At 33.6% G+C, this 17,173-nt stretch overlaps 1 protein-coding gene across 2 annotated transcripts; it reads right to left on the reverse strand.

Annotated features, from left to right (window-relative positions):
- Nucleotides 1-526: 526 nt before the first annotated feature.
- On the reverse strand, nt 527-12,757 carry LOC124303464 (transmembrane protein 184B). 2 transcript variants are annotated; one of them, XM_046760678.1, is made up of 6 exons: nt 12,021-12,757; nt 9,208-9,417; nt 8,141-8,735; nt 7,771-8,012; nt 7,534-7,618; nt 527-3,691 (listed from the first exon to the last, which is right to left on the reverse strand). In XM_046760678.1, the coding sequence occupies exons 2-6, from the start codon at nt 9,403-9,405 to the stop codon at nt 3,516-3,518; spliced, it is 1,296 nt and encodes a 431-aa protein (XP_046616634.1). In that variant the 5' UTR covers nt 9,406-9,417; nt 12,021-12,757; the 3' UTR covers nt 527-3,515. The 2 variants fall into 2 exon arrangements, with proteins under 2 accessions (XP_046616634.1, XP_046616635.1); XM_046760679.1 differs by lacking the exon at nt 527-3,691 and adding an exon at nt 5,983-6,439 and having other exon boundaries at nt 12,021-12,754.
- Between the last annotated feature and the right edge of the window lie 4,416 nt (nt 12,758-17,173).

Consider the following 17,173-nt stretch of genomic DNA (forward strand, 5'->3'; position numbering starts at 1 on the left):
TGCATACAACAATACTCAGTATATATATATATATATATATGAATATATGAATATGAAATAAGGATGAATTTTGCCGAAAAAAACGTGATTTTTTTTAGTTTGTTTATTTATAAAACTAATATTATAAACAATTATGCCGATTAGATTATATTTTTATGTTCTTTTATGACTAAAATAACTAAAAAATGCAAAAAACCGGATCTGAATATGTTGAGAAGTAAAAAAATTAGAAAAATTCAAGAAAATCGAGTTGGTAACGTGGGTTACCACTATGCTTCATAGGGTTAAAGGGTGTGCAATTTGTCTAAATTGATCCGTATGATATTGTGAATTTTTTTTCATATAGTAGGACCAATGAACACTAAAATCTCGCAGTTACAGATTTTTTAAGAAATTATTACTCTTAGAATAAAATATATCCTGAGAATATGGCCGAAACACGTGTATTTCAAATGGGGAAATTCACCCCCCGGGGGGAGGGGTTAGAGGCTAGATAAAAATCTGAAAAAAAGAGGATTTTTTTTTAAATTATTTGGAGCCGATTTGGGGGGCGTCTGATTAAAAATGCGTCCGACCCCTAAATAAGGACTACCCTAATATATATATATATATATATATTTTTGTCATTTACTCCATTAGGGTGAGTTACTTATTATGCATCGGTTTTAATGCAAATCAACATGACGGTGTTATTGCAACAATTCTTAATCGACAGTTCATATAAGTTGTATAAGATTTTTGTTTTCGACTTTGTTCATGTACATTAAATGCATACAACAATACTCAGTATATATATATATATATATATATGAATATATGAATATGAAATAAGGATGAATTTTGCCGAAAAAAACGTGATTTTTTTTAGTTTGTTTATTTATAAAACTAATATTATAAACAATTATGCCGATTAGATTATATTTTTATGTTCTTTTATGACTAAAATAACTAAAAAATGCAAAAAACCGGATCTGAATATGTTGAGAAGTAAAAAAATTAGAAAAATTCAAGAAAATCGAGTTGGTAACGTGGGTTACCACTATGCTTCATAGGGTTAAAGGGTGTGCAATTTGTCTAAATTGATCCGTATGATATTGTGAATTTTTTTTCATATAGTAGGACCAATGAACACTAAAATCTCGCAGTTACAGATTTTTTAAGAAATTATTACTCTTAGAATAAAATATATCCTGAGAATATGGCCGAAACACGTGTATTTCAAATGGGGAAATTCACCCCCCGGGGGGAGGGGTTAGAGGCTAGATAAAAATCTGAAAAAAAGAGGATTTTTTTTTAAATTATTTGGAGCCGATTTGGGGGGCGTCTGATTAAAAATGCGTCCGACCCCTAAATAAGGACTACCCTAATATATATATATATATATATATATATCATAATAGTCTATGTTAACAATACGTTATGTACATTTAGCCTTAAGATTTCAAGTTCTTGTTTTTTTTTTGCTTTTTTTTTTTTTTGCTTTCTCCTTAAACTTTAATTATGGACATCAAATGCGACGGTAATTCATTTTTTTTCTTCACCTTTGAAACAACAGATCATATATTAATTTACATAAAGTTATGTTTTATAATTCTACGCAAGGTAAAAAAAATAACAAAAATTACGTAAGAATATGTATAACTTGTTACATATTTTTATTATTCTTTGATCAATACAGAAAGAGCGAGAGAGAGAGAGAGAGAGAGAGAGAGAGAGAGAGAGCGCAAACTTTCGGCAACAAACTGTGAAAATATAATTAACTAAAAAACGTACTACATTGTACAATTGTTTCTATTCACAATTCATAAAATTAAATGCAATATGGAATAATCTCACTTTGAATGAATAACATGTTCACTTTCTTTTTCTTTGCGGTTCTTTATACTAAATGGGTGATAATGACAATGATAATAATAATAATAATAATAATAATAATATGCTGCAAGCAATAGAACAATTTTATACATTTTTTTCGTTCCTTTACATCATGGAATTTTATTAAACTGCTTAATTTTAAGCTGAATACAGCTGTATAGATCTGTCTGTATTTACACCAGGACGCGGATAGTTTTATATTTATTTTATTTTTTCTTGACTGAAAATTAGTTTATTCTTATTTGTATGATTATATCGAAATTCAAGAAAATATGTTCAAAGAAAAAAATTTGATACTTCTTTAAGAACGGCGTCGCCTACTCAAATCAATCATTAATACTTTATACACGAGAAACGAACAGCATTACTATTTCTCTTCGTATTTTTTGAACATACACTTCTTCTACACGCAGTTATCAATACTTACTTACCCATATAATAAAAATATGTTCTCAAACGCGTAATTTTTCTATTTCTTTTTTTTTCTCGTCTCTTTTAATTGTAAAAAACCTTGTTCGTCAACGAGTATGCATGTATTAACAATTTGCTAATTTAAATGGACGTACTTTTTAAATATTTTTGGCAGCGAAATTTTTATTTATTTTTTCATCAAATCATTGTTCTTCGTAAATTACTTTCGGAATTTCGCGAAATATGAAGCTAGCAAAGAAAACAGAAGATAAAATGTAATATTTAAACGAAACACTATGCGGCTTGAAATCTGTATTATTTTTTTCGTCCTTTTTCTCTTGTTATTTTTAGACTATATAAACCTACGTCGTCAAGTAATATAAATCTATTTAATTAAGTGCATGGGCATTATTAAAATAAATATTCTTCTATATATCATCATTATTCTTAAATATAATAACAAATATTCACTTCATTTACTTAGTTTTGGAACCATAATTACCTATTATAGTCGAATATATAGTATGCTTATACCATGTACAGACTCTTTTTTTTCATAAGAGCTTCTTTGCATTTTTTAAACGATTGATGTCATGACAACTCAATTTTTTTTCTCACGCTAGCCTTTCTTTCCTTTTTTCGTCTATAATCCGGACAGAATTTAAAGAAAAAAAAAGTCTAATCTCTGTTCATATTTCACAAGAAATATGTTTGTACAACTACCGTGACGTGTGCAATGAAAATCACAATGTTTGAGTATAAAAAAGAATAACACAAATGACACAAACAAACAACAGAAAAAAATGTTCACTTATAAATGAAATTTGTACACTTTGGTTGAAAAATTGAACACGAGTTCTTTGCGATTTTTTAATCAATTAATCAACTTCCTGAGAAAAGAAGAATTTACTTTGGGACAAATATTGATGTACACATACTTCATGACCATATTTATGTAGGTATGCTCTGTCTCATCATGATTAAAATTTTTTTTTTTAAATACATTTATTGATTATTCAATTTTCAATTTGAAAATCGATCAAACGCTCGTTTTTAACCGAGCCTTTTGGCATTTTATTTATAATTATTTCTCTTTCGGAACATTCTCGTTCACTTAATATCGTAAAATTTTCTTGCCCACTCGACTATTGCGCAATCATTACTCTACGCGTTAATTCTTAAAATGAAAATGGGTGATCGGTCCTTTTCTTTTTCTCTTCACTCTCTCTCTACTGAAATTCGTCGTCGCTACTCAGAAGCATCGTTTTCTCGTTATAATTTTGTGAAATAGTAGCAACTCGTTGATTAGAGGTGTTGCGACGTTGAGGTGGCGGCACAGGCATATTTTGAGGGTCGTCAGGGTCGTAACTTGATACGCGCATTCCTCGCTGACCTTTACTTCCTCCTATTTAAGTGCGGTCACAGGTATTAGAAAGTAAAAAAGGAAATATTAAACTGGATCGAACAATCAAGTTTAACTAATTGTAAGTGACAAATCTCATTATGTAATATTCAATACATGATGCTTGTCACAATTTAGAATTTTCAATCAGTTTGTCGACGCTGCTTGTTGAACTTTCAGTTTGAACTTTATCTGACACATTTTCTTCATTGAATATGTACGTAATGAATATTTCAATCGCATTCACATATAAATGTCAATATATAATACACAAATTGTTGAAACAATTCCTATATGCAACACATTAATAATATGTTTCAAATAGCAAGCACCAGTGTGTTAACATGCAGGGAAAAATAATGCTTGAGAATGAAGAAGACGAAAAAGAAAACGAAAATTTGTTAGTAATAAGTATCGTTCGGTTATTTTGTTACATTCTTGATATCGAATCTGTAAAAAAATTAATAGTTATAAATAGAGTTTCAAGAAACTCAAGAGAGATATGACCATTAATGAAATGATAATAAAAATATTATGTGAATAATAGTGAAGGAGGTAGCGTCGACAAGTAGAGAAATTATGTAAGTATAAAAATTTAACAAAAGATATATTCTTAAACAACTGAACTGGTGTTTTTGCTTGTACAATCCAATTGGAAAACCATAAATATTAGAATTTGATATTTTCGAAGCGAATGAAACTAATTCTTTTTGTTCGTCTCACAACAAAAGTAAATATGAAAGTTTCCTACATTTTTGTGATTCTTCGACAAATCGTAGATAATTATAAATAATTATACCAGATTCATGTTTATCAAGATTAAAATTTCATAGCAAAACAGTATTTATTGCTCATAAAATCGTGTAGGTTTTATTGCGATAACTTAAGCAGTAATTTTCGGAGCAAATTGTCAATTGTGAATTATTTTATTCTCGTTTCACTGTAAATATTTGAGAAAAAGAAAGGCAAAACTGCGGTAGAAGAAAGATATTCAGTTTCATTCAGATTTTAAAAGGGTCTCGTTTTTCAGAGTTTCTTATTCTATCAGCTAACTCTACCTACATTTACGATGATCCTGTATCAAGTCGAGTATTAAGTGAAAAATAGTAATCATATCGATTGTTCCCCGCCGAATTAATTGTTACAACTAACGATTCGTATATTTTTCATAGTATGTGGAGAAAAAAAAAAAGTATCAAGAAATACAGCAGTTTAATTATTTACCATAAAAAGTCAGTTTATTACAGATATTAATAGTGTATATATGTATATGTATATCTATCCATACGTATATTCATATTATGAAAGTTAGTTACACACAATCGTAATTTCTAAATAAGTACACTTCGATTAAACCTGGTACGGATAAATATTTTCTCCTGAGCTCGGTAAAGTTTTTCTTGTCTTTTTTTTTTTATGTTGTAATTTCTATTCAAGTCTTCACTAGTCGCGGTAACTCAGACGCCAAATTTGGTCGTAAAATGCGCGATGTGTAAATGTGAAAGTTATTTTGTCCCCCCCTTTACTTTTCAATATAAATGTATTTCATTATCAATTAGGATCAGCAGGTCACATAATAGTAGTAATAATAATATTAATAATAATAATAATAATAATGAAGCTTCTATACATAGTATTATCTTACTAGACAGGACTAAACGTTAAACGGAGTTACTTTTAAATTTGAATATCATTTTCATTGAAATTTACTGCCGGCTAATCAACTACAACCCGGAGCTTACTAATCTATTTACAAAACGGTGTACAAAAAGAAGATAAATGCAAAAAGAAAAAAGAAAAAAAAGAGGAATTAGGAAAAAGAGAAAACCGTATAAATCGTACTATGTAAACACAACCATTATCAAATGCACACGATATCTTTCATATTTAAACTGGATAAACTACTTTTTTTTCTTTCAATGAATTGTAAATCAGAAAAAGAATCTCGACGATATTCGCTATGTAACAAATTCATACAAAATTTCGACTGTATTGAAATATTGACTACAATAAAGTTTAAGAGGGTAATATTTAATTGCAGATAAAGTGAGGATAATCTCTGAAAAACACTCGTGTTACATAATTTGAAAAGCTATTTCGCGATAAGAAGTAATAAATTATTATTAATCCTTAAATTGTAGTGGACTAATTTTTCTATATTCCTTCAAGACTGTTCTCTGAGTCGTAATTCTTAATCCAAAACTTTACAAGGAAACTTAATATGGTATCATAAATTCAGTTGTATTTTTTTCTTTTTTAGTTTGTTATAAACTTATCACTATCATATATCATGCATGTTGCGCAATGCACATGCTGCGTATACATAAATACGTAATACATATACCTAGAAGTAAGTTTTTCTAATAATTTTGTATTATTCTCATTCGTCAACTCACATCTTACTTTTTTTTTTCATGTCATGCAGGTATAAATGATATTATGATCAAAAATTTATCGTTATGAATTTAATGAATATCATTTTCGTTGAAAAGTTCGATATTGGGAGCGTAGTTCGTATATATGAACATTGCTACATGTATGTATATAACATAATGCGGAAATCATTCTATGGCGTCATATCTGAACACAAATTTTTATTACTGTAGTCTTTCTCTTTTAATTTATTTTCAATTTTTCATTTGTATTTTTTGCAATATGTATAATATTAGTAAGTTTAAATTAAAAATTACAGATGCCACAGTCGCGCGTCACACGCTCACAGCTTTTCGTACGGCAAGTGGGTAATAACCTCTGAAAAGCAAAGAAAACGTTTTCAAATAACGTTTCAGATTTTTCTTTAGCCAGCTTAAAAAGTTACGGCTTTAACTTTTGGAAATCACATTTACTGCGTTGTTCACTACAACCATGAAATACTTATAATCCAATTATAATCCAATTACTCGACATGATCAAATTTTTGAGTCGTAAAAAATTATTTACATGCGTGTGTGGCGAGCTGTGTTTAAACCACTACCTTAAGAAAAAAAAAAAAAATAAATAAAACACTGAGAAATTGAAGAGAAACCAAAAAACGAAAACTCCTACGACTTAGCAAATGTCGGTGTATATGTAAATAACTGTATAGAGTGTAGGTTGGTATTTACAAAAGCCAAAGCCAGCAAGCAGAATTGGTATATGTATATATATATATATGTATGTCCTTTAAAATTTAAATAAATAATGGAGAAAGAATCAACAAAACTTTTGTGGAATTTATGCAGCTTAAGCGTTTAGAACTTCTATTTGTACCTGGAATTCAATAAAAAAAACAAACATAAGTATTAGGGTGTTTCGTATTTTCTTAAAACACCCTAATAAGTATATGTCGTTACTTGTTTGGAAATAAATCATTGAATCAAGTCTGTTTACCGCGAATCATTTACCAAATTTAGAGGTGTTTCCATAAAATACTCGAGCTGTGTTCATCCCTTGTAAAAACGATATAAATAAATAATGTGATTCTTGCAGGGAAGGAAATATTTCGAACAATATAACATCATATTATATTCAACCGATCCCAATTGTGTTAACGGATAGGCTAACTAGACATACATTTTAAAATTATAATCAAACTACTCATGCTCATGTAGAAATTGAAGCATTGGGTGAAATTTTTCGTATTGCTATCCCAGTATTTCAATTTTTAAACACAATTCCAACATTGTTAGAGCATTAGCAAAAAGAAATATGTACACGTATTAATCGTGCAGGAAATAGGAGAAAACAAAAAAGAAAATGTAAAAATTATCACGCAATGTCAAAATTCTTGATGCGTAACATGCTTCATCACTTTTTCTTCTTTTTTTTTATTCAATCACGTGTTTGAATCTTACTGAAAAACTCACCCGAACTGTACTGCGTGTACTGTTGGTATTGAGGATGAAAATTGTGTATCGCGTCGGTCATAATATCCTTGGGATTCATTGTCTCCTGTAACAAGGAATAGAAAATTGGTGTGAATTTTTAAGAACTTAAATGGCATAATGTTGATTTTAATGTTACGTGTACCGTGTATTGAATAATGGACAAAACCACAGGTTTTGTTTTCTTGCAAAGAATAAACGAAGCAAATAATGGCTCACTTTTAAACTGCTACTGATGCTCTGCATGGTAACACTCCTGCCTCTCGAATCAGTTACGCATCCAGCTGAGTAAACTTGATATGGAAATGCGTAGCGAAGCGCAATAGCGGCGAACAACATCTCTATGCAGATCAAGAAATTTTGATAACCAGCCGATACTGTACCAGCGCTGGTCGCCAGTCCGACGCTATTGATGGCAGATGAAATGACATTTGCCTTTTCGAGAACAGCCAGCAGCACACCTGAGAATTCGAAGTAACATGACAGAGAAGAAAAGGAAACAAAAGGTATTTACATCCAGTTGGAATCAAGTGCTACTGTTGTTTTGAAAAATTGAGATAGGTATGTCGAAAGTGTTTAGGTGCGTTACCTTGCCAGAATGATAAGAAGATGACGCTTTTGACGGTGCAAAACTTGAGCACGGGTTCGAAAGGCGTGAGTAAATCTCTTGTAGCGAAATAAAATAGAAACAGTCCGTAAAGGGCGAGGGAAACGCTAATGTTGTATATTATTGTGATGTATATGTAACCACCGTCGGGCGACCAATCACCATCTCGATAATGCCCGAAGGCTTGCAGGAATATAATGACAAATGCCATGACGGGTTTGACAAGGCAGAACTGGAGGGTGGCTTGCTTGCAGAATCTTAGAAAACCGATGGTGTAAGTTTTACCGACTAGGCAGCAAGTTCCGTAGAGACAATTTGACCGTATCGGTTTCCCCCTTATTTCGGACATGATGTTACCCTCTCCACCCAAATACTCGTAGCACAGCGACAAGAAATTGTATATTACAAATGCCTCGTAACAATCCCGTACGGTGAAAAAATACACGTAGTAACTCTCACTATTGAAGAATAACAACGATATCCAAGAATACGTTGCATATATCGGTACTATGAACAAAATCCTCACTATCCATCTCTGCTCAGTCGGATTTGTATACCATCTCAAATGCTGGTATATCTGAAAAGAGGAAAAAGAAAATAGTAATAGTAAATGTCAAACGAAATTCGTACTTTCAATATGAAATTCCATACGGCTTGATATAGCCAAGAGATATGCATAATATTGAAAGTTTTAGATGAGCCAGAGATTTTTATATCTAGTCATTACTCCCTTTTACTTTCACTGCTCGTTGACCTTATTCCCACAGACTCCACTCTAGCTCACCAACATTTACATGGTTCACCGATTTTATTTTTTTTCTAACAGACAATTTATCACCTTCAAAGAACAGATTTCAACAATTTCTTCACAAACGTTTATGGGGGTAAAAATTGAAATATTTTTTGTCTGGATACTGTGGCTAAGAAATGATAATATGAACATTGCGTATGAAAATTAACCATGAAGCAAACTGTTTCATTTCTCTAACAGTGTAAGTAGCGAAACCTTGTTTCTTTGTGCAGATTATCTATAAAACTAAGAATCTCACTTGTTGGCAAGTTAGGAACAACGCGGCCCAAACAAAAACACCAGCAATACCCTGGGCTGCTTTGGTTTGTAGAAAAATTGGTGTTCCTGTTAAATTTGGGTCGCTACTCGGATCTGCGGCTCTGCTCATTGTGTCGTTGATGGCTCCTGATACAGTGGATGCCAGTGTTGAGGAAGCCTCCAAGACTGAGGTAGCCATGCCTCGTTATCCCTGAACGAAAAAAAAAAAGTAAGAACAAATTCTATCATTGTCATAAAGAAGTTACATCATTTGTTCTAATCTTTCCAAGGCATATACACAAACGTATCTTTTATTTTATCGGTCGATGCAAACTCTTCTAAATTTCCGTACTGACAATAATTGCATCTTCACCTTCTTGCATCATTCTGGCGAAGCTGATGCTAGCAGCCAGAATTAGCAGCCAAGCGTTCTAATGATGGTTTCAATAAGGTAGTAAAGTAACATGTTGAAGTTAGTAACGTTATGGTAACGATTCGTGCTAAGGAAAAGACGTTACTTTGTGATTTTAGAATTATTTGAAATTCAGTAAACCGTAATGAAACATAACTTACTCATATTTCTAAATCTTTGTTCCTTTAAAATCACTGTAAAAATAAGAAATTATTGATATTTTTTGCCTAATGGTTCGTCAAGATAACGTTACTGACTTCAATCTTGTAGTGAAGTCGGAAAATCAAAATTTTGTGAAATAGCTTCAACCCTCAATACTCTTATAGATTTATGAGGATAAAACTGAACTGGATTTTTTTATTTCCAAAAAGGTTAACACGTTTGGCTGCTAACTCTAGCTGCTAGCTTCAGCTTCATTCATTCTGACAAATGCTCTTACAGATTGAATGGAATGCCGTTTTCTTTTCTTTTGTTTTTTCAATTTTATTTCAATTTAGTAAGTCTCAGTTACCAACGACTTGAACAATTCCACAAGAAGTTTGACAGTATCCCCTGAATCGCTTAGAGTACACAGTTTTTTCTATCTTGATCGGTTTCAACGAAAATGAACGTTACCTGGCTACAGAACAAGTTATGAAAAAAGCAAATGAAGGATATTACAGAAATGCGCAAAAAAACTTTCGACTTTTAACTATCATTGCGTCAGCTCAGAAATCAGGTTTTGTCAAGTCTGGTAACTTTTGTTCTTACCTAGTCCCGTGGCTTATACAGTCAATAAAAGAAAAAACATGAATATCATGACGTGTTGCAGTCGAACAATCTATGATAAGATACGGATCCTGTGTGTGTCTTTACACCCCAGCTGTTAATTGTTGAGACAAGAATGCAACACGTATATATACCTATACACTTATAATATCGTAAATAGATAAACACTAAGCTTAGCAGAAATAAGAAAGCTAAGATGGAGAATCAGAGTTTATTGATTTTAGTCTCAATCCTTCAGCTGTTCGTGAAACAAGGGAAACAAATATTTTTATAAAGTTATCAAAATTATTTTTGAGCCTAAAAGAAATAAAGATTTGGGAGTAGACGAATATCAAACAAGTTATTCAGAGATCCGGTCAGCCTTGAGAAATCATGGAGATCGTAGAATTAGTAGTTGTACAGAAAACTTTTCAGCAAATATAAGATTATATATTATGTGTAAATATATGGAATCGAGATCAAAAAAAGTAGATCCAGGGGTTGTCAAATCAAGCGAATGATCTCTAAATATGTGCTGATCAATTAGGTGCTAATCAATGTAATACAGTTTCATTAATTGCCAACTGCCTCTTGTTAGCGTTTGTCGAGTATCATTGACTCACAAATTTAAATAGAAATGTGTGTTGTGTGGTATAGATAGGCATATTTGTAGAAAGTATATATTACATGTGGTTACGTCAAAACTGTATGAAATAGCTGTTGGCCTGCGGAGAGAAACTGTTGCGTATATTATGTTTGTACGGAAATTTTTCGACGTCATTATTATTCAATTATCATCATTGTTGGAGGTATTGTTTCTTCTTCTCTCCCTCTCTTCTTTAAATGTGATCTCGCGAGCGTCGAGCCAATATGACGTGATTTTTAGAGTGATTCATAATCAAGATGAACGGGGTAAATTATAGTTACTGAACGATCGCGATCGGTAAATATATTTTTTTTAATCAAACAAGCGTGCGTTAATTATCGCAAGAATGATAAATTGTAGGTCAAAACCTATAGCGTCAACAATTTGCAAGCGGCAATATTATAATTGAAAATTATAATTCAACGAAATTGTGTGCTTTTGAGGAAATAATTAATGTAGAAGATACAGTAGCGACACGGTTTGTCCGTTGTTTCCGAATACACACGTAGATATGTGGGTAAAAATCAAGGTTATGAGATTGGTGGACGGAGATAGGGGCACAATACTTTTATACGTACACTGGCGCGTGTTAGTGCAGAGCATGCACGTATATCGCGAATTGGAAAGGTAAATATCCCATTGGCATTAAATCGGCCGAATAAATGACGAAAACGGCCATATGCACCATGCGATGCCAAAATCGAGGATAATGTTCGCAACCCCGTAAGATGAAAATCAATATCCATAACAATAACAGCACAATTTATAGCTGCTAACCTGCGGGCAATTGTCGGTCGCAATACGGATATGCAGATATTTCCATATTTACAGCTCAAAACTCAACGTCTGTGATTTACATGATTTTGTTTTTTCTTACTACTTCGACGTCGTTCTTTTATTCCAACGAACCCAACGGTCAACGGAACATAATTTATGCGGAACGGGAAAAGAGAAGTGTTATCGAACGACAAATTTGTGAGCAACCAAAGTGGACGAGGTAAATACCCACCGCGAACAAGACGTCACCTCGGCAATATTCCTGGAATTGAAGAGTACGCGTAGCCGTCTTGTCAGCCAGTCTCGTAATAGAAGATGGGCTGAATTTCTTCGCGTAAAGAGTTCAAGGAGCCTGCCAGTCGCTTCGGAGGAACGTTGAATGTTATAGATTTACAGAGTTTTCCCACCGATCGATCGATCCTCACTTATTTTCACGTCAATATCACCGAGATACACTTTTACGCGACATTATTAAGCAGCTGTCGAACACCTCGACCGTGGTGCGTCGTATGGTATGGAACTGTGGATTTATTTACGGTATATAAAAAACAGGATGTGTGTGTATGCGTGTGGATGTCGGAGGTTGTCAGACGACGTATACGGTACACTCCTACCCGGACTTGAGCACCATCTCCTCTTTCTCTCTTCGCTCCTTTCACTGTGTAGACGTATGTATGGTTATGTTGGTAGCGTGCGTGTGCGTGACCTCGATGTTGGCGCGCCTGCGTGTTGTGTAAATTATACGCTGTTGTCCTTTACGCGTTTTATCCGATCTGTTTTGTACGATATGTGTATACTTCGCACAATTTCACTCTCAAAATTTCATTACTTAACGTCTCATGATTTTTTCACGTAATTTTCGCCACGATTCCATGCTTTCTTAACTTTTCATGTGCCTCGCTACGCGCCAGCAATGAATGAATCGATTCAATTTCGTGCGTTACTGTTTGTTATATTGCCTAAACTGTCGTCACGGTCGGTCACGAGACGGCGCATGCGGTGTTGAGTCAATGTGTTTTGTCCTGCAGCCCCACTGATATGCAGTCCCGTCGTCATCGACTTTCGGAATCGTCGGCAATAATAAAAACTGCAGCTTTTCGAACAGATGGGAAACGTCGACTGAAGACTATAAAAACAGTTACCCTTCTGGGCTTTGGTGTGACAACCGAAATTCGTCGCGTGCTTGCGTCCTCTGCGGTGTTCCAGCGACAGAGATGAGAACTTATTGCAGAGCATCAGAGGGTTACCGATCATGATATGATGTCGGTTGCAATCACCTTCCGAGTAACACAGTCGTCGTAATGGTAAGCCCAAGTCAATATTTAGCTTGTGCGTACCTACCGACTCATAACGTTACCGAATCGTCAGCGATTCAAGAAATTAATAAGGAGAATCAATTTCTTCCAAAATTCGTAGCAAAAACGTGATTTAATTAAAGTATAGGTACCCGGGAAAAGTATGTATACATGGATGATAAATAATGATAGATCAGATGTCATAATGATGCAGAGACCAAAAAGTATATATGTATATGCGGTCCATGTATGATATTAATATATGTGATCCATACGTGATGCATACTATAAATTTCATAATTCTCCAGGAGACAAACTAGATTATCTACAATAATACGTTAATACTAAGAAATTAGAACAATTATTCATTTCGAAATGGGATTCTTTTCAACACGCGCTCGATCTATTCCACAACATTAATATTCGTAATTATTCCAACAACTTTTCTTTTGCTCTCTCGATCTTGACTGTTCGTAGGCATAGAATCGAAACACTGTTTCAGCTAGTCGCAATTGAAGTATCTACGTTGAGTAGAGAAGCAATGTTGTTTTTCGAAAAGTGTTCGTATGTAAAAAAAATTCAGAGTAACTGTAACACATCACGGATGCGCTAATTTTGATGGAGATGTAATGAGATGCTACGTATACGAGACAAAATTGCATGCAGTGTCCTGATTCAGCGGCCTAGAAAGGTGATTGTCGGCGATTTTTTCTTTTTTTTGATAGGGAGAGAAAGAACGAAGGTTCTTAAAACTTCGAGTGTATTTTAACACGCATTTGAAAGGTATGAAGCAAAAATTGTAATCATCCAACTGTCCCAGAACGGCAGCGTTATTAGCTAACCGTTAACTGAAGAATATATCTTTAGTCAACGGCTGACCATCGAAGGGCCTCGCTGCTTGAGCCTGGATCGTCAGGAAAGATAGAGTGCATATTTCTTGTCTGAAATGTAGAAACTAAAATTATTTTTAATTCCCACGTCATTTTATTATCGATGTACCAAAACAACCAACAAACCGTGATATATTAATTGTCAAGCTCGAACGTACAAAGTAACGATTTTTACAAAGAAAATTCTGAACGAAGATGAATGTGATTTAACAGTTTTTTCTGGGTTTTTTAGTTCATCGATGATAAAAATATATGTCGATTAAAAGTAATTTTAGTTTTCACAATTCAGACAAGAATTACGCACTCCATCTTTTCTGCCAATTCGAGATTCCAACGGCGCGCTTCAATGGTCAGCTAATAACTTCGCCGTTTGCGACAATTCATAATAAAAAATTCTTCTTGTACTGTCTAAATGTAAGTTAAAATGCACACGAAATTTTGAGAAGCTACGTTGGTTATCTTCCGATCCAAAAAAAAAATTTGCCAAAAGTCAATTAGGGAGGGAGATAATTTTTTTTTTTCATTAATTATTGCACCGCCGGTTTTAAACATAGAGGGCTAAAAATTGGACACGATACAGGAAAGGGTTCATACTAACCGACAATAAATTCTGGTAGCAGTTGCTCATGAATTTGTTCATCCGCTTTGCGGTCAACTCAGTGATAAAATACAGCACCGCGTATGGCGGCGGAGTGAGGGAAGCCATCTCGGCCGGCACGGGCTCGCGCTCAAACTGAATTCGCGCGTTAAAATTCCACGAACTTTGAATATCTCCCGAACTAATTAACATATCGGGTCCTTTTTTTTTTAAACCCGACTAACTTTTTCCGCTGATCAAGAATTTGTTATAAAAAATATTTTAAAAAATGATCTTCCGTTCGAAATTTGTTTATGTAAATTTTTTTTTTCTTCTTTTACAGTTAGTTTATTGATTTTTTTATTTCATCTGAGTTAAATTATATTGGCGTCATATGTTTTGATTACAGAACTCACAAAAAAAAAGATCTGCTAAAAATACATTGTTATTGCAGTACGCGTCTCTTCGTTTTGGAAAAAAATCGACAAAATAAGGGACATGATATAAAATAGGGACAAAATAAGGTCTGAAATAATTATGAAACGTTTTTATCAGTTACAAGGGCTTATTTATTATGAGAATACGTTACAAATAATACCAGAATAAAACATGAAAACGTTAGAAAAAAATGAAACACATTCAGACAGGTTTTTTTCTTCATTTCACGAATGTTACAATATTTTTATATTTAATGTACTAAATAATAGCTACAGACATTTTTACTTAAATATTAACAATGTGTTCTTAAACATACAATTCTTTACAATCAATATTTACAAGTCTACGTATTCTACGCTGTTCGCTCGAGTGCTTTTTATAGGCACCTCTGATTTTTTAATTTTCCAAAAACGAAATTGTTCGTCTTTCTAAGACCTACAAAAAGTTATGCAACTTTTTTTCTGTACAATTAATAGTTTAGGAGATCCTAGTAGAAAACTTGTTTTTCAAAACTTTAAACGCGTGTAAAAAATTTAGAAACTCAAATCTTTGGTTGGAAAGTAGTAGGCGTTCATGTGGGCTATAATCGTTACCAGAATCCGCAGGTCTCATCCTTTCTACACGCCGTGACATAAAACTGCCCTTTTTTCTACCCGTTTCCTGGACTAATCGAGCTGATTGACATTTTTAGTTCGCGGTTTTGCGTCTCCTCACGGGGATGACCGAGCTGATCGACCTATGGGGGGCAATGTCAGTAGGCCTCTTCGTGGCGTCCCATGGAAATGCTCGGGAGCAATCGAGTAGCTAATAACTTACAACACAGGTACGTCATCAATATACTAAACAGTAAAAACAAGTATAAGTTTCAAGTATTTACGTCACAGTCTATTGCATTATCTTTTATACCATACAATTCAATCGAATGAGGAACTAATAATAAGTATATATTATGAAATTCCTCTCAAAAAGCACAATTATAGATCTTTGTATGTATGTGACATGTTTACAAGTGTATGACACTACTTGTTAAAAGCCATGTAAGACGGTCCCGGCCGTCTATGAAGTGATATGAAAATACGTCATGTCTATTTTAGCGAGAAGAAAAATGCTAGAGAATGTAAATTCGAAAATTTTTGGTGATTTGAAAAATTAACGATGGACCAGGGATCGAAACTGTTGTTTTTATTTAATGATTATAACAAATATAATCATTTCGATAATTATGACAATTTTTCATGTCTCAAATTAATTCATTGTATTTAATTCTGCGAGACAATGTGGTCGAATCCAGAGAAATGAGGGCAAGCGATTTTAAGAAAATTATGTCACATTGAAAAGGCATATCCGTATTATTGGAATAAAATAATGACTGTGTCGATAAAGATATGGTGTTAGAAACGTAGAGAACAAAAAAAAAAAAAACCTTTCTGATAGTTTTCGATTTTGTTTATTTACTCCGCAATTATCGCGTTTCTAAATAAAATTTTTGCTACGGTGAAAACGCGAAGATGCGGCTGTTCTCGGGCTGATCTCGATCGCTCGGTTAGAATGATTCAAGTTTAAGTTGGAAGAAAATTAATGTTTAATTTCTTATTGTCGTCATTAATTTATTGTCGTCACCGATAAATCAAGGATTGGCTGCTTTAGGCGCTATTATCATGCTCGTTGTATTTCAATACAAGGGTGCAGGGAAGGGTAGAGATCTAGTAAGCTGGTTTGGATAATTATGTTTATGTTACGATAAGTTTAATTGGTTACGATGAAAGATTATTATGTTAAGTTTGTAAGTTGAAACGTAACACGATAGAACGCGAAATATCATAGGCGACGACTCTATTACGAGCAAGCATTAATGTTAGAATATCGCATAGAATAGTGATTGGAAACTATATCAGCATCTGATGTACATGTTAATTTACGAAAATTAAAATAATGGCAATTGTTGAGACGAAAGGGCGACATGTCTGATTGCGCAAGAGCCAGTAGAATCAAGTTCTGGCTCCGAGAATGACGGATAGTCATTTCCAAATTAGTGGATCCGAGCGACCGAAAAGGTTGCGCGTCTCTCTCGCGGTTCGACGCTCGCCCACGAACGTGCTCGAACACATGATATGTGTCATCGAGTACGTAACGCCAATTCAGCTTTGGGGAGTTTCTCCCTGAAGGCTATAGACCTCCCGGGAAA

The sequence above is a fragment of the Neodiprion virginianus genome, chromosome 4 (genome assembly GCF_021901495.1).
Source record: "Neodiprion virginianus isolate iyNeoVirg1 chromosome 4, iyNeoVirg1.1, whole genome shotgun sequence".
Classification (NCBI taxonomy): Eukaryota; Metazoa; Arthropoda; class Insecta; order Hymenoptera; family Diprionidae; genus Neodiprion; species Neodiprion virginianus.

What these genes read in the sequence shown, in the direction of transcription:
- LOC124303464 (XM_046760678.1), bottom strand. Translation starts at nt 9,405, where the DNA reads ATGGCTACCTCAGTCTTGGAGGCTTCCTCAACACTGGCATCCACTGTA. An exon ending in TGTTCCTAACTTGCCAACAA is followed by an intron (nt 8,736 to 9,207) that starts GTGAGATTCTTA and finishes TCCTCTTTTCAG; the next exon opens with ATATACCAGCATTTGAGATG. An exon ending in GTACACGCAGTACAGTTCGG is followed by an intron (nt 3,692 to 7,533) that starts GTGAGTTTTTCA and finishes GCACTTAAATAG; the next exon opens with GAGGAAGTAAAGGTCAGCGA.